At 47.4% G+C, this 18,032-nt stretch overlaps 1 protein-coding gene across 1 annotated transcript in view; it reads left to right on the top strand.

The window, feature by feature from the left end:
• Window positions 1-16,003: 16,003 nt before the first annotated feature.
• Xylt1 (xylosyltransferase 1) overlaps window positions 16,004-18,032 on the top strand; it is a 252,445-nt gene continuing 250,416 nt past the window's right edge. Inside the window, exon 1 of the mRNA XM_055627276.1 lies at window positions 16,004-16,452. Coding sequence (XP_055483251.1) covers window positions 16,105-16,452 — 348 coding nt within the window. The 5' untranslated portion in view covers window positions 16,004-16,104. The remainder of the gene's footprint in view (window positions 16,453-18,032) is intronic.

Genomic DNA, 18,032 nt, shown 5'->3' with positions numbered 1-18,032 from the left:
TCTTTGCTCCCAAACACTAAGTTTGTTTGTTTGTTTCTGAGGCAGAATTGCCTGGCCACACTGGACGGCAGTGGTCACCTCCTTCAGCACTGCTGGAGAGTACTTTGCTACACAGAGGTTCCTGTCAAAGCCAGCTTCGACAAAGAGGCATTTCTATTATCCTACAGAAGAACTGGGGAGGGGCCACTATCTAGCTCTGTGGGTGGCATTTTGTCCTTTCTGTCTATCCTTGGCACTCTTTTTGTTCAGTTCACAAATGACTTTGCCAGCAGTCAACACTTTCCTGTCTTTCTAGAAATAATGGAACTTTAAGAAAGTATCTCGCTAAGTGAAAACGCACCAGGGATAATACATATATATGCAATGTAAATATAGAGATGTAAATAAGATAAAGTAAGAAATAAAAATACTTCTCTAAGACTGCTTCTTGTCTCCAGAGACACCTACTCATCCCTACTAGCATCACCATGGCCAGTGCATTTATTTTGTACCCACTGTGTGCCTGAGACTGCCTAAATTATGGAGATATATCATTCTGCTCTTACAATACTTTGTCTTCATTCTAAAGTTAAGGAAACTCAAGCCATATCCATGCAAGAAGGACATACGAGGACTGAGTTTTCAATCTAGCATGACTGCACATTTAATTGCCAGGCCAGCCTTTGCTGGGGTAGGCAAATGCAGCCTGAGCTTTTAGACAGTGGCAGCTCACTGGTATCCCATTTAGATTTCTGACAATTGACCTGTTTGAAAGGATAGGCCCCAATTCTAGTGAAAAGACACCTGGGTCTTCAAGAGGGAAACGCTGTGTTTTACATATCGATTGTTACAAAACAAATGTGGGGTGGATAACACTCATATTTTAATGTCTTGATTGAGATATAATTTACATATGGTAAAGGTTCACCTGTTTCCTTGCATTGCAGAGTTATAAACCATCACTGCAGTCTCATTTTATAACCTCTAAAACAGCTACCTGTCCAATCACCTCCCTGTCCTCCTTCCTCTCTCCAGCCTCAGCAACCGCTACTGTAAGTCAGCCTCACTAGATTGCCTACTCTGGGTATCACACTAGCACGGTCTTTTGTGCCTGGCTTTTGTCTTTAGAATGCTGATTTTTTTTTTTTTTTTTTTGCGACTCCTGTACATTCTCACAAGCGGGGTAGTGTGGTTCTGTGCCTGTGATGCTTCATCTTTATGGCAGCTTGACGATTCTTAAAATTGCCATGGAAACATATCTTTGCAGGAGTCTGTAAGAAAGTTTCTAGGTTCAGTTAAAGAGGGAAGACCAACCCTAGGTGTGGGCAGCACCATCCCATGGGCTGGGGTCCTGGACTCAGTAAAGAGGAGACGGTGAGCTGAGCACCAGCGTCCATGTCTGTTAGCTGACTGACTGCTGAGGCAGTGTGACCAGCTGCCTCACGCTCCTGTCTCCACGCCTTCCCCACCGTGGACTACACCTCAGACCGTGAGCCAAAGCAAAGCCTTTCCTGGTTGTTTTGTCAGGGGTGTGTTGCACCAATAAGGCGGTAACTAAGACCGTGTCATCAGTGTTCTTAGCCTGCTGGGCATCTTTTTCATTTTTCTCTGGCCTGTGAGGGTCTGTGTGCTCAATGCCACCTTCTCCTTGCTCAAGCCTCCCAGGCCTCTCTGCTCCCAGTCACAGCCTATTTCCGAGGACCTTTTCCTGTTTCTTCTAAACGTGCCACTATTTAATATCTTACCCACAGCCAAGCCGTTAGTCCATCTGGGATTGTTTTACACAGCCCAGCATCGTGTTCTTCTGATGGAAAATCAGCTGGCAACGTATGTACTCAGAAAAGAAAGAAAAAAAAAAGTTCCCTTGCTTGATTCAAAGACTGCCTTCAGGTTCCCTTACAGGGATCCTAGATTTTCTTGTATCTAAGCCTATGATGCCATATTTGTAGGTTATGTTTGACTTCATAATACATTTTGATTTATGCTAAAATGATATATAGTATAATGTAAAATATAGTATTATATGTATTAATATAACATATAGCACAGTGCTTTCTGATGCATGTTAATATATACCATCCATATTGATGTATAGGATAATACATTCTAATGCATATCAATATACAGTAAAATGAGTAGTTATATAATACATTGCATAATGCTTTCTGATGCTTATTAATATAATATATTATACATATTAATATAATATATAACAAATGCATTTTGATACATGAACATAGTTGCCTTTTATATTCATATATATATATATATATATATATATATATATATATATATATGTCTACAAGCTTAGTAATTCCAAGGCAATTCCTTTTGTACTTGATGAATTCAATACCCTACTTCCCCTTTCTACCATGAAAAATAAATATCAGTATTTTAATTGGTGTTGGAATTTCAAGATAGTTTGACAGATTTGTTTTTTAAATAGTTTTGCTTCTTAAACCACCTTCCCACTCAAGAAACAATATTTATTTTCATTTGAACAACATGCAATGATGTTTTGAAAATTATTTTTAGAGGTTTATTTCATATCAGTCCTGAGCTCTTCTTGTCTCCCTAAATTATACTGCATGCCTTGTATCTAGCTCTGTAGTGACTTCACTGTTTCTTCCATATCCACTTCAAGGACACCGCTGTTGGTAGAGAGGAAGGTTATTAGTGGTAGAGCCATCTAATTGTCTTGTTTCTTGTATTCCAACAAACACTGATTCTAGTCAGGCTACTCCTGCATCCTCCCTTCCTCCCTCCTTCCCTCTCCCCCTCCCTGCTTCTTTTCTGTCTTGAGAGACCATTGAGTTTCTTATTATATGAGCAAGCCATCAGCACAAAGAGAGCAGAACGATATAGCTTCTCCCGTGCTTACACTGGTCATTTTGTTTTCTTCCTTGGCGCATTTGCAAAAACTTCTGTGATTATTTAAAGATTGTAATTTTGCCGTTTTCAACAGAGTTTAGCTTAACAGCCTTCACTATATTGAAGTGATTTCCTTTTGTGAGTATTTTACTCTATGTCTTTTTAAATTTTTTTTATTTATTACAACTTATTCACTTTGTATCCCAGCTGTAGCCCCCTCCCAATCCTACCCTCCCTGCCTCTTCTCCCCCTGTGCCCCTTCCCTAGCCCACTGATAGGTGAGGACCTCCTCCCCTTCTCTCTGACCCTAGCCTATCAAGTCTCATCAGGACTGTCTGCATTGTCTTCCTCTGTGGCCTGGTAAGGCCGTTCTCCCCTTCAGGAGGAGGTGATCAAAGAGTAAAACACTGATTTTATGTCAGAAATAGTTCTTGTTCCCCTTACTAGGGTACCCACCTGGACACTGAGCTGCCAGGGGTTACATCTGTGCAGGGGTTCTAGGTTATCTCCATGCATGATCCTTGGTTGTATCAGTCTCAGAAAAGACCTCTGGGCCCAGATTTTTGGTTTTATTGCTCTCCTTGTGGAACTCCTGTCCCCTCCAGGTCTTTCTAGTTCCTTTTTTCATAAGATTCCCATGTCTTGTTAGATATGACTGTCACATGGCCAAGCAGCTTCTTGGCTTCCTCTTTCACATAGCAACATCATCATGGCTTTCACTGAGACCTTACCTGATCCAAACCAGTGTTGAATTCCTAATATTCTTAGAGCAGCCTCTGTGTAGTTGTTACACACTATTCCTTTAATTGAGAGGTTTGTTTCTATTCTTAGGTAAAATTTATTTCCTGTTGTTGGTGCTGGAACTGCGCGCGCGCGCGCGCGTGTGCGTGTGCGTGTGCGTGTGTGTGTGTGTGTGTGTGTGTGTGTGTTAGAAGTGAGGATCTTCCGCACACCAGACTAATTCTGTCACTAGACAGGTGCTCTGCCTGAGCCTCATCCACTAGACTTTGTTTGAACTGAGGATCTCAGTAGTGCTTTCTGTGGTGTAGGTTCTGAGTCCTGGCTTGTCTACAGGAGAGCTGCATGGAGGCCACTTCCCTGACACCCTGGGCAGAGCTAGTGGGAACTGCCAGAGTAGGAGCTGGAATATTACCAGTTTCCAAAACTCACCAGAGGAACGTGTAATGCCATCAGGTTGGAGGGCCCTGTGTGGGATTCGGAAATATCAAATAGCAGTGGAGACCTCTTGTTTATACACAGTGATATGCCACTCACCTTATCTGTGATGCTAGAACTTTTTCAAGGATGAATCTTGCTTCTCTTTTTAGTGACTTCTTCCTTCAAATTTTCTGCCTTGCCTTGAGTCATGTTTTTTATTTCTTTAAAGAAATTAGCCATTTAGGTGGTCAGATGACAGACTGGCCATAAAACTGCAGGCAGCTCTCCCTCTCCTCTTTCCCTTCAGGTCTGAGATTTCCATTACCTTCTTTTTGACATAACAATGTTGCTTTTGTTCTAAATTAGATTTGTGAGGAGTCAGTCCTGTATTCTTATTTTTTTTTTAACAAAACAAAACAAAAAAATAAACCAAGCTTTTCAGAAGGCTGTGGAATGCAGTGCTTGTCTCTGAAGTGCAAGACATTCCCACTTCACAATATATAAACAAACAACGAATGAACATTCAACAAAAGGCTTTGCATCTACCTCCTTCCTCTGCCATAGTTTAGACTTACTATTTCTACTGTTAGGTTTGGGTGAGAAAGTGTTTCAGCCACTCTTATCCATAGTGGCCTCCTTCTCTACCTCTGCAGCTGCTTTAGAAGGGATGGCATCTGTGGAGATGCTGCCTTAGAGTATTCTCACTAATCCAGAGGAACTTTACCAAGCACTCTAAGCAATGGGGGTGGAAGGGGGAGAAGATGGCACATCTCATATGATGGAACCATTAAGGGGTAGAAACTTTGCCATTGCCCTGTCATCCAGGAGTCAGATGAACCTGGAAACCAGTGTGAACTATGAGCTACATACCAACCTTGTGGCTTGAGTCTGCCCCTGAGGCCCCTGCTCTGCCATGTATTCAAAGCTCTCCCAGAACCCCACAGGCTGTCTTTGGCAGTGTTAAGAAGTCCCAGACACAAGTTTACATTCCCACCAGCAGTGGAGGAAGGTTCCCTTTCTTCACATCCTCTCCAGCACTCAAGCGTTGTCACTTGAGTTTTTTATCTTAGCCATTCTGATACGTGTAAGGTGAAACCTCAGGATCATTTTGATTTGCATTTCCCTGATGACAAAGGATTTTGAACATTTCTTTAAAGTGTTTCTCTGCCATTTGATATTCCTCTATTGATAATTCTTTGTTTAGTTCTGTACCCCATTTTTTTACTTGGTTTGTTGGTGTTTAACTTCTTAAGTTCTTTATATATTCTGGATATTAGACCTCTGTCAGATATAGGGTTGGTGAAGATCCTTTCCCAATTGGTTGGTTGTCATTTTGTTACAGAAGCTTTGCATCTGGTGCTTTCTCAGAAAACTAGGAATAGTGCGCGACCTTAAGATCCAGCTATACCACTCCTAGGCATATATCCAAAATATGCTCAACTATACAACAAGGTTCAATCATGTTCGTAGCAGCTCTATTCATAATAGCCAGAATGTGGAAACAACCTAGATGTCCCTCAATGGAGGAATAGATACAGAAATTGTGGTACATTTACACAATGGAATACTACCCAGCTATCAAAAACAAGGAAATCATGAAATTTGCAGGCAAATGGTGGGAACTAGAAAAGATCATCTTGAGTGAGGTAGTCCAGAAGCAGAAAGACACACATGGTATATACTCATTCATAAGTGGCTATTAGACATATAAAATAAGATAAGCATACTAAAATCTATACTCCTAAACAAGCTAAACAACAAGGAAGAGGGTAGGGAAGATGCTCAATGCTCTTTCAGAAGAGCAAACGTGATAGACATCAGAAGCAGGAGAAGACAGGGAACAGGACAGAACCCTACCACAGACAGCTTCTGAAAGACCCTACGGATCAAGATATTGAAGCAGAGGCTGAGAGTCATAGCCAAACTTTGGGCAGAATGCATGGAATTTTAGGAAAGAAGGGGGAGATAGAAAGACCTGGAGGGGACAGGAGCTCCAAAAAGAGACCAACAGAGCCAAAAGAAAAAACAACAACAACAACAACAACAAAAAACTGGGCCCTGGGGGCCCTGCAAAGACTGATACCCTAACCAAGGACCATGCATGGAGAGGACCTAAACCCCTGCTCAGATGTAGCCCATGGCAGCTCAGTCTCCAAGTGGGTTCCCTAGTAAGGGGAGCAGGGGCTGTCTCTGGCATGAACTCAATAGCAAGCTCTCTGATGACCTCCCCCTGGGGTTGCAGCCTTGCCAGGCCACAGAGGAAGACAATGTAGCCAGTCCTGATGAGACCTTATAGGCTAGGGTCAGGTGGAAGGAGAGGAGGTCCTCCCCTATTAGTGGACTAGGGAAGGGGCATAGGGGGAGAAGAGGATGGGAGGGCAGGATTAGGAGAAGACAGGAGGGAGCCACAGCTGAGATACAAAGTGAATAAATTGTAATAAATAATAATAACTAATAAAACAATTTACAAAAAGAAGTCCCAGATAAATCTCTCACTAAAAGGCATTCTGCCTTACTGTCACTTTTGAACCTCAAATTTCTGAAACCCTAACTTGATGGTGCTTCTCTCATTGTTGGCTTTCTGTCTAGAATTACTTTTACTTTGCTTTCGTGAGTGTTGTTAAGGATGACTTGTGTAAGATTGTATGTCTCAGATTTTATGTTGTTAAAAAAGTAAAACATTTCTAAAACCATTGGATTATGATCACAGAGAATTTAGCATAAGAAAAGTCCTGTTTATTGTACTTGTTGAGGTTTTCTTTCTGTCTGGCTGCATAATAAGACTTTATGATTAAAAGAACAGGCTATTTGCTCTCTGTTTGGTACCTCTGCCTCTCAGTGAATCTGGGGAATTGAGTTTGCAGGTTGCTCTTAGTGTATTCTTCATGTCCCTCCTCATTTTTATTTCTGTTTATCTACTTGCTGTGAAAAACAAGTGTATTGATTTCTTCAACTATGTATGTATTTATTTTATCAAGTTCTCATTGTTTTTCTAATAGTTTTCAGTCTGTGTGTGAGGCATCAGCAGAAGCTTGGTGCCATTGAAAGGGCTTTAAATATTCATTCATTCATTAATTCACTTAAGTCCCCTGACAATCCTAGGAGAAGGATTTGGTGTTCTCCATTCTTTGCACATGCAGAAAGGCATAGATATGAAAAGCTGTCCAAATTTTGAGCATAAACTGCTCACTAGGGTCTCACATGTTTGAACACTTGGCTTCTGCCTAATGGCTTTGTTAGAGAAGGTTGTGGAACCTTTGAAAATGGAGTCTTGTTGGAGCAAGTGGGTTACTAAAGACTGGCCTCGAGGTTCTGTAGTCCCACCCCAGCTGGTTGTGGAAGAGATGTGTACAGCCTGTTACATGTCTTTTTCACCACAGTGGAATGATATCTGAATCAACCCTTCCTCCCTTAAACTGCTTTTTGCTAAGCATTTGTTCACAGCAAGGCTCACAGATGGTGGCATTCTCAGCTGGGTGTTTTGCATCCTGAGCCTCGTCCTCAACCACAGCCCATGCCTGATACCCATGACAGGTGTGACCCTCCTGCCCATAGCCACCTCACTCCATGGTGAACATAGACTCTTTTTTATGTGACGTTTATGTGACTCTGACTGATGACACCCTCAGCTTTCTCTGGACTGTGGTAGAATACTTACAGTGGTTAGCATCAAGTACAGCAATGACTAAGGCAGAGGACGCCTGGTGACATGGACTGTGCAATCTAGGTAGTTCAGGCTATGGGAAAGATGGGAACACAGTCAAGCTGATTGGTGGTGCTGGCCCGGCTGCTAAGTCCACCAGTATGATCAGGAGCAGAGCCTAAAGAGACACAGACCTATCAGTAAAGGCAGGATGAGCAAACAGGGCAATGCTAGAGGGGAAACATCCTTCTAGTGTTTTCCAAAGGTGATAAAAAAGCGAGCATAAAGAATAGCATGAGAAAAGAGATCGTGAACTGTAAAAGTTGCAGGGTTCCTGGCTGTTTCTGTCTATCTGGCTTACCACCTGTGTTCTCTTGGTCACAGAGTGGCTGCTGAAATTCCCCCTGTACACTCTATATTCTAGCTAGAAGCAATGGAAACGAGAAGGGGCAAGGGAGAACGGATCCCAGCGTATCTAATGCCTTCATCTGGAAGTATTTCTTGGGAGTTTTATCACTGGTTCCTTCTAACCAGAACACTGATAACCATTACTTTTATCTTGGGCACACAATCAATCCAAAGAGTATACAATCAGAGCATACCACCAAACAGGAAAGGAGGAATGAGTACTGATGACATATCAAAGAGCTTTCCAGAAAATTCCTGAAGCCTTTTTGGAATGTAGTCCTTGGGTATAAGAGACTCCTGAGTCTCCGAGGGAATCAGCAGTTGGTGCAGGACAAGCTGATTTGGGGGTGAAGAACAGAGGCTGCAGATCAGATGGGGAAGCAATTTGGGGTTTACAGGACTGAGCTTGACCACAGCAGACGCAGGGCTGGACAGCACCACCTGGAGCAGAAGGAGCGTTGGAGTGGCTGAGGCGGCAGGAGAAGTGAGTCAGATAAAGGGGGATCTGGATAAAGCAGAACTAAAGCATAGCACGCCAGGTGCTTCCTGTCCTTTGTTGGTAAGCTAGAACAGAGTGTGCGCACTCGCAGGCGTGACCAGTGTTTGCTACTCTGTGGGTTCTTCTTTCTTCCACCCTTCTCCACCCCTTTTCTTTTTTCCTTTCAACCCCTTAACTCTAGATATAAAGAGATCCCTGAATAAACTCAGGGGCCCTTACACTACTTTCTGCTATTAAGGGCCTCAAGCTCTTCGGGAAAAGTTTCATCTTCACTGTCAGGATATCTAATTTCTTCTTATTATTTCTTCTTTGTATACAACTACTTAACAAGCCACAATCAACAGCAACCAACAACCCACCAAAAACCACTCCATCTCTCAGGGCTCTAGCATTTCTGTGCCTTCTAAAGAGTCCCCCGAAAACCAAGTGTCACACAGCCTCAGCAACTATCTGCAGCTGGCAAAGCCACGCCTCTGCTAGAGTATGAGGCAAATCATAGTTGGTTGCTGCAAAGCAGCCCCATACCCCACACCTGGGGTTAAAGCCAAAACATATTCTTAAAATATTGTATGTGTGCGCGTGTGTGTGTGTTTTTTTTTTTTTTTAAAAAAAAACACCAAAATTCTAAAATTCTCATTATGTGTGTGTGGGAATGTGTGTGTGCATGTTTCTGTGTGTGCAAGCACATGTGTTCATGTGTACCTGTGTGTATAATATGTGTGCATATGTGTGTACATGTGTGTATGTGTAGCACAGAGGACAACCTCTCCCCCCCCCACCCCGAAGCTTTCATCACCTTGTTTTTTTTGAGACAGGGTCTTTTACTAGTCTCTAACTCACTGATTAAGTTAGACTGGTTGGCCAGCAAGTCCCAGAGATCCACCTGTCTCTGCCTTGATGGTACTGGCTGGGATTCTGGACATACACATCACTGTGCCCCATTTTTTTTTTATGTGGGTGCTAGGGCTCAAACTCAGGTCCCAACAGTTGCCTAGAAAACATTTTGTGGACTGAGTTATCTTTCCAAGCCCAAGCTGGTTTATTATATCTTTTCCCTTATTTTTTAAATTCCCCCCCCAAACCACTTCATAGCTCTTGATATGTCCTCACAAGTAGCTAGATTTTTATTAATCATTGTTTGAGAAAATCCCAACCATGGAAGTCCAATGAACATAGCAATAGCCTTCACTTATAGATCCCAAGAGTGTTTTTAGGCTCTAGAAAAAAAAATAGACCTACAGTCACTGGCTCAGTCCATGGTGAATTTTGGAGGCATAAAAGGAGTCATCTTCTTGCAAGAACTACATCTCAAGGAAAAGGTGTGTGCCATTCCGGGGTCATTGCCTCCTGAGAACAGCCCTGTGTCTGGTGGGGACTTGGTCTACTCTGTCACTCTAGTGCGCATCTTCATCTTCCTTTCCTTCATTGCACTCAGCATTCTCCAACGCTGCTTGTTTACAAATGTACCTGCTTATCCTGATGCACCCGTCCCATTGGGTGCAAGATCCAAGCAATAAATGTCTTCTACGGTGCCTTATTCATGGTTGAGTTTCCACTAAGCCCTACCCTGGCTACCAAGGCTGTTCCCATTCAGTGTTTGCATAATTCCATGTGTTGAAATGTATTAGCCACTAGCAATGCTAAATAACTATGACCTCTCACCATCCATCATCATTCTTGGCCTTGGTGGTTGAATTAGATAGGGGTTGCAGAGAAACAAAACAGGTAGGATGGGCAAAGGGGATTCATTGGACTGGCTTACACCACAGGGGCAAGATAACTAAATGATGTCTGAGTGCTGGACATTCTTGCGGTTGCTCAACACACAAGGCTAGATGTTTGAGCAACCTCAGCCTGGCACTGAAGGCCTGGAGGCTTCCTGGAGAGCCGCTGATCTTCAGTGTATATTTAAAGGCCAAGACACTGGGCTCTGACGTCAGGAAACAACGCCGGCAGCAGCAAAGGGACAGATGCACTCACCGGCATGCCTGGAGTCCCAGGAGCCAACTTTGGCACTGCATTTGTTTTAAAGGAAGCATCTCCCTGAGTCTAGATTGAGACATGGAAATAGGATCATTTGTTCCCCTCCCCACTTGTCATCATTGCCAGATTGTGAGACTTCACAGTGCCAAGTGCTGGTTTCAAACAAGTCTCAATCAAGGAGAGTGTTTCTCACTGTTCTTCCCTGGTGCGTGTTCCTTCCCCTCTTTTCCCTTCAGCTTCCCATAGCCACTGATGCTTGCGAACCCGTGAGCCTTCTTTTTGTATACCTCCACCTAGCATCCTGGTTTCTTGCTGTCTCCAGGTCTTGCCTGCAGGAAAACTGCTCACAGGAAAGTTATTTGCTTACTAGAGCGCCCTCTGCTGATGAAAGAATCCATGGAAACACATCCAGGGGTCGGCTGTTGATTGGTCTGCATGTGGTGGCTAACAGAAGCCACTTTCTTCCCTTGGGTGGGATGGGATGAAGGACAGAGCGTATCTACCCGCAGCGCACACTCTGTAGGGGCTTCTCTGCCCTGCTGCTTAGAACCCCTCTGGCTTTGGAACTGTGGGTTTTTGCTGGAAAGAGTCAGGAATCCTGGGGGTGGAGGTGATCCGTGCCGAGTCTCACGCTACCAAGCACATACAGGTGAGCCACCTGCTTCCAGCGTCTGTGTTGATGCAGAAGTGAAACCCAGGAAGGGTTTAGACAATTCTTTTGAAGAGCAAAGTCGGGTCAATGGGTAGCATTTGGGTAAAAACCAACTATAAAAACAAGAAGCAGACGTGACTGAGATTAAAACGGAAACCATATACCTCACTACATTTGACTGTTAGTCTGAAGTTTATTTAAATTCAGAAGGAGACTTGCGGAGCCCCGGCTCTACAGAACCCTAATGGCAGGAACAATTGGAAAGGACGGTAAATTTCTTTACTTGGTGATGAGGTTGTGGCCCAACTAACAGTCTTTCACCCTGCTCGGGCGAATCCCTCCACTTCACGTGAAATAGATGACACACTGTTGCGTGTAATGCCGCCATTTCTATGTCCCCTGGGAGACATGAGTCTTCTCTTCCTTTTTATACTTCACAATACTAAGGGTCAAAGATGGTGTGCAACCTGCTCCCAGATCACGAAATGGTATTTGAATGCCGAGATGGTATTTGAACCTGGGTCTGTGCCAGACTCCAATCACTACCTGCTTCATGTGGAAGAATACCTCTGGCTCATTGTACCTGCCCCCAGACCTGTAACTGACAGATGCTCACTCTGTATCCAGATTTCACCCAAGGCTTTGCACTGTACCAAGCAGCAGAGAGAGCAGAGGCAAAGAAATGATGCCAGAATCTACCCACAGAGATACTAGAGTGTCTCAGAGTCCTGATGTCACGCAGCCTCCTCCAGGCAGCCCTCTACAACTAACCCTTCTCCTCTTTGATGCACTTGGCCATTTAATTTTGATAGAAAGGAGCTCGCTGTGTACTTCAGGCTGGCCTCAAACTGGCATTTTTTTTTTACTTCATCTTTCAAGTGTGTGTGTGTGTGTGTGTGTGTGTGTGTGTGCCACCAAGCTGGGCTTTATGTGTCAGTCTGGATGCAAGAAGTTATTTGTGTGAGTTATTCCAGCTAACCCTTATGTGACAGTTCCCTTTATTTCAAGCCTCATTTTACAGATGAGGAAACTGAGGCATAGAACTTAACAACTGCGCAGCAGATGGGCTAGGGAGCTATGCCAGTCTGCAAAGAAGCTCTTTCCCCAGAGCCCACCTAAAATGTTGACCAGATAGGAAGCCCTGGGGAACTAGCGGCAGTTTATTCTGGGTAGGTGAGGCTTTTCTGAAACCTCCAGTCCAAAAATCAAAGAGAAGTAAACAACAACAAAAACTGAAAACTCACCCCTGAGGCTGCCTTCTGGCTTTCACATGAACAGACATACACAAGCATGTGTATATGCACACATTAAACCTGGGCAATCCAGTTTTCATCCATCTCATTCCCTCCATGAACTGACCCTGGAATTGCTGTCAATGGCTTTTCTTGCTCTTCTGACCTGATGGACATTTCCTCAAGGGTGAAGACTGTCCCAATATTTTCCTTTGCAGTCACTAGTTCAGGACTGGGCACACCCAATAACTCAAAATGCTCAGGGACTAATCCAGCCTTCCATCCTTGAAGTGATGGAGAAACAAGATTTTTGGCAATTGGGGTGGTGGTGGGAATCCCACAAATCAGGCGAAACTTCCCTAGAGCTCTGGCTCCTGGGAGCCATAGCATGGGAGCTTAGGAACCATATTTAAAAAGAAAGATTCCTTGGGGAATCTTCATCATCTCCAGATTTTGCCTGCCCAGCAGGATGCATGCATGTAATAGGGTTCCATGTATCTCTGTGGAATGAAAAACTGAGCTTTGAAAATCCTGAGAACCTGAAATAAGGTGGGTGGAGCCACTTCGGGGTCTCAAGCAGGACCCTGGCCTCTGTCTAACAGATAAGGACCACCTGCCCTTTTACAGACAACTGAAAAATGAAAAGTCTTGTCCTCTTAATGCAGAGAAGCCATTTTTGTTTGGTATAGTTCAGCAAGCTTCGGGTACCTACCTTCTGGATCTTCCAGCTGACTGTATCTGCCATACTGAGATGGCTATTTTAGATACCCCAATTTGCACCAGCTCCTGGCTAACTCTTCTTCCATTCCATCTTTACCTCCCATTCACTCTAAAATGTTGGTAGGGCCAGCTATCTTAGAGCCAGAAGATAATCCCAAAAGCTACTTCAGGTAAAATTGCCCCCCAAACCTGTCAAATGAGCTGTTTACAGCATCTCTAACCTGACCAGGACAACTGAACTGAACCTCTTTCTTGCATGGCTTTTTTTTTTTTTTTTTTTTAATGAGTCAAGATAAACAACTGTGTTTCTCCAGGGATTTGGGCCTGGGATCTTTAACCTCAGTGCTGAAGCACTGGGGCCCCAAGGGAGCTGAATCACAGCCTGGGCTCTGGAGGACGGCTGTTAATTATGTCATGAGGAGGAAGCATAGGTCATTGCTGCTTCACAGGCAAAATGCAGAAGAGTTCATGAAACAAAGGTGCACTGGGGGCTGGGATACTCTCTGCAGCCCATGAAGAGCTTGGAGGCTGTTTTTCCACTGCCTCTGGCTATTCACTTAGCACTAAGAAACCTGAAGTCCTGGGAGGGGAGATGACTTGACCATGATAGGGGAAACTCAATGGAACGCGCATGGGTAGACAAGGGAGGTCACTCTCCTACACCTCCCTGCTTGCTCGCATTCACCTGGCTCTATGGAACCTCTGAACGGCTACCTGAATGGCTACAGAGATAACAGCTTTACCCTAAGGCCAGGGGTGAATCACGGAACCTTGGTTAGATTCACTTCCTTAGTCTGAATTAGAAATGAACTAAAGTTACAGCCAGTCTCAGGCACAGGAGTCAGGCCTGTTGTGCTGTTCCAATGTGAACACCTGTGGGAGACAGAGAGGAGAAAGGAAGTGGAAACTCTGCAGTGCTTGTTCTGGGTTGCTGACACGGTGCCTGGAATCAGCTCTCTGAGGTCACTAGTTATATGATCTAGTTAGGTTTATTTTTAGATTGTTTTATTACGTGGATTGTAAATATTCCCAACTGGTATGCGAATAAGAGGGGACCGGTGAGCCAGGGAGCTGCTTTTCCTCTACCGGCTCACTCGTGGTAGTGGGAAGGCATCTGTGTCTGGCTGCAGAGCTGGAAGGCAGGCCCTGGACTGGGCTTCAGAGTGTCAGGGCAGCAGGCTGGCCGGGCACACAAGCTCTCCCCTTAGCAACCTCATGAGCCGGCTGCCCCTTTGCAAATCTTTGTAGTGTGCTGACCACATTTCCTTCTGAGATGCCATGCCTGCATCTGGTTCCCCTGGCCTTCAAGTTCGCTGTAGCCAAGAGGCACCCTTAGTCACCTTGGGATCCTTGTACCTGGCCCCACATCTGACACTGGTCACTGCTCTGTGCAGTGGAAGGAAGGGTCCGTTTCTTGTCACTGTTTGCCTCATTCTCTGATAGATTCTGTACATAACCACTCTCTTCCCTCTAAGAACCAGGATGAAGTTCAGAAGGGCAAGAGATAAAGGACCAAGGATTCACCTTAAATCCACAACTCACTGACATACACATCAGTCCCAACCACGTGCAGACATTCATAGCTGCTGTGTATCAAAAGGGAAAGGTAGTAAAAGTAAGTCAGAGAGGGCTGGATGACTTCTGAGTTCAAAGAGATTATTCCTTCCATACTCTCATTGACAGAGGACAGAGGTCAAGGTCAAGGGGGCCAGTCTTGGTATCTCAAGGTCACCAACCAGGACAGGAGACTGCTTCTCCTTACAAAGCAAGGCTGGCCTCACCCAGCTCTGATCCTAGTGCCCTCAGCAAGTCAGACATCAGGATGGCTGGATGGAAACAAGGGAGTTAAAGGAGGCTCTGCGGCTGGGCAGACGCCTTTCAGTTTGTGGCCTGGGAGAGTTGGGAAACTCCTTTTGCCACCAAAGCACCGACTTGCCAGCTGGATTTGGAGGATGTTGGACTGTGAGTCCTTGGGGACCAGAGAAGTGAGTCAGTGAGCCCTGCATATTTGGTTGGCCCCTGGGGTGGGGGTTGACTCAGAAGTCACAGTGCTTGTGCTGATTAACCTAGGAGAGTCATTGAGAATCTCCTCCTCCTCCCCATCGCTTCAGTCAGTGATCCAGGAATCCCGGGGCTGCAAGAGCCCGGACCTGTGACACTCCTACGTTTCCTCCCATCACCACCAGGCAAGGTTTTCTCAGTGCAACCAAAGATCCCGGGACAGAAAACTCTGCGCCTCCTGCAACTCCGCCTCCAGCTTTCTGCCACGGGGAGCACAGGGTCTCAGGACCCCTCTTTCCCTCTTCCTGACCTCCGCAAGCCGAGCTGCCCTGTTGGCTCATTCGTCCCCCCACTTTCCCTCTCTCTACCTCGAGCACCGGCCTTTTCGCACCCCCACCTTGTTCCCACGACTGTTCTGGGGGTGCCTGTCCTCTCCCTTTGCCCCCACCCCCTCCCTCACCTTCTCCTCCCCACGCTGCCCTCGGCTCCTCCTCCAGGCCCCGCCCTCTGCTCAAGGCCCGCGTCCCTGGTGGCCCCTTCCCCAGCTCTAGTCCCCCTAGAGCCCGCCCTGAAACCCTGAGGGTGGGGTGGGGTGGGGACCCTGGCCCAGGGGAAGAAGACTAGTGTGGGGCCAGCTCCCTCCCCTAGCCGAGTCCCCGCGCGCGCGCGCCGCGCCCCCTCCGCGGCCTCCCCGCGCCCGCCTCCCGCCTTCCCCTCCTCCTGGTGACGTCCGGGTCCCTGCCCGTCTGAAAACTCCGCGCCGCGGCGGTGGAGGCGGCGGCGGCGGCGGCGGCGGCGGCCGAGGAGGAAAGGGAGGAGGAGGTGGTGGAGGAGAGGAGCAGGAGGAGGAGCAGCGGCGAGCCCGGGCGACGGCGGCGGGGCCCGAGCGCGGAGCCCCCGGCATAGAGCGCGCACTGGGGTGTCCCGGCACCCCGCTCGCCCCGGGCCGCCGCGGAAGATGGTGGCGGCGCCGTGCGCCCGGAGGCTGGCGCGGCGCTCGCACTCGGCACTGCTGGCGGCGCTCATGGTGCTGCTGCTGCAGACGCTGGTGGTGTGGAATTTCAGCAGCCTGGACTCCGGGGCTGGAGAGCGGCGGCGCGCGGGGGCAGCGGCGGGAGCAGCCGAGCAGCAGCAACAGCAGCCCGCGGCCCCGCGCCGGGAGCGCAGGGACCTGGCTGCCCATCCGCCCGCAGCCCGCGGAGGACCTGGAGGCCGAGCCGGCGGAGGAGGAGCACGGGGAGGCGGCCCCGGAGGAGCCCGCGCGCAGCAGCCTGCCAGCCGTGGGGCACTGGCCGCCCGGGCGAGGGTAAGGTGCCCTTTCGGAAGGGGGTCGCGAGCCGCGCGGACAGTGAGAGACAGATGGACTACCCTACCCACGCCTCTCACCGGTCCTGGCCACCCAAGTCCCGGTATCCGAAGGGACTCTGCGCCCTGGCCGCCCTGGCTGCCCTGGGCAGCTGCAGGGTCGTGCACTGAGCAGCGCTGCTCGGTGCGGAGTCTGAGGACCGCCCACTTGAGGTCTGGAAAGTGAGCTCCAGGGGAGACTCGCTTTCCTGGGGGTCCTGTCACTCTTGCTGGGCGCCCTACTTGCTCTCTGGGTGGGGGCGTTGATGCCTCACTCCCCACTGGAGTGCGTGCATCAGATCGTGACCGGATCCTCAGCCGATTCTCAGGGGTGGTTCTCCACGCAGCTTCTTTGGTCTGAGCTATTTGCTGTGGACTGAGAAGGGACCTGGAATGAGTGTCTCAGGTCCTCCACCACCTCCCTGGTACCCACATCAACAATGGGTCATGTGTTCCTGATCTGACTTAGGGTCCTGTTTTTCCCTTTCGGTGTCTGCTTCTCCTGTCTCCGCCTTCCTCAGTCCCTAACCTTGCCATTTCTCGCCCTCCCTGACTTCACCTTCTCTGGGATCTGCAGCTTCAGGATACTGCCCCTCGGTCCCAGCTGGCTGTCTCTGACTTGACCTGGGTGGCCCGTTGCACTTACTGTCCGTCTGTCCGCCTACACTATCACATCTCCCGGGTGTGCTTTGCCCTCCCGGGATGTGGACAGCCAGGGCTCTGAAACTGTTTTCCACGGTTCTTCTAGTGCCATCTGGCTGGCTGGCTAGGTGGGGCTTGTCTTTCTCCCCTGTCCTCAACTTCTTTGGGAGTATCTGTTTTACCTTTTTCTGAGCTAGGAGAGCAGGAGGTCTGAGTCCCTAACTATGGGACAGTGTCTCTTGCTCCGCGTGGGAATGAGCCGTCAGTCTGTCTGAGGGCTGGTGTGATATGCCATGTGACCGTCTGTCCATCATCCAGTTCCCTGCAGAGAATCGCCTAGCATCTAAAGGACAGTAGCCACCAGGGGGGTGTTTCCAAGGATCTGTAGAGAAGGAATAGTCCTTGTTATTGTTTGTCACTCCAGCTGGCAGCCCTTGCCGAAGACACTGCCTCGACACAGCTGTGTCAGATGTGCTTTCTGCTGTGCCCAAATTCTTTGGGGTTGTCTTGACCCTTGCTGCCTGAGTGCAGCCCTTTGTGTCTGTGGGGCTGAGACAGCCACAATCTGATGGCATTCTGGCTGCTCCGCAGCTACCAGAGAGAAGTCTTGCCCTCACCTGTGGTTAGAGTGGAGTGAGGCTTGTGCATGAGAACGTGAGCTTTGTCAACGTCCCCAAGTCAAGTCCTTCTTTACAGCCAAGGGGACTCAGGCAACCTACTGCGTTTGAGTGATCCTGTGTTCCGTCTAAAAAAAAAAAAAACAAACGCTATTACATGTTCTTTCTGAAACTGGAGACCTACTGGGAGGTGGGAGGGACTAAGAGCTCGTAGTGCTGGCCGGGAGGGAGTGGAGACAGGCAGGGTGAGGAGGACACCTTGGGACTCACCCACCTTCTGCAG

This window comes from Psammomys obesus, unplaced genomic scaffold (genome assembly GCF_907164565.1).
Source record: "Psammomys obesus unplaced genomic scaffold, mPsaObe1.curated_primary_1811, whole genome shotgun sequence".
Classification (NCBI taxonomy): Eukaryota; Metazoa; Chordata; class Mammalia; order Rodentia; family Muridae; genus Psammomys; species Psammomys obesus.
The sequence above is the reverse complement of the archived record's forward strand: the minus strand, read 5'-3'. Positions and strand labels throughout refer to the sequence as shown.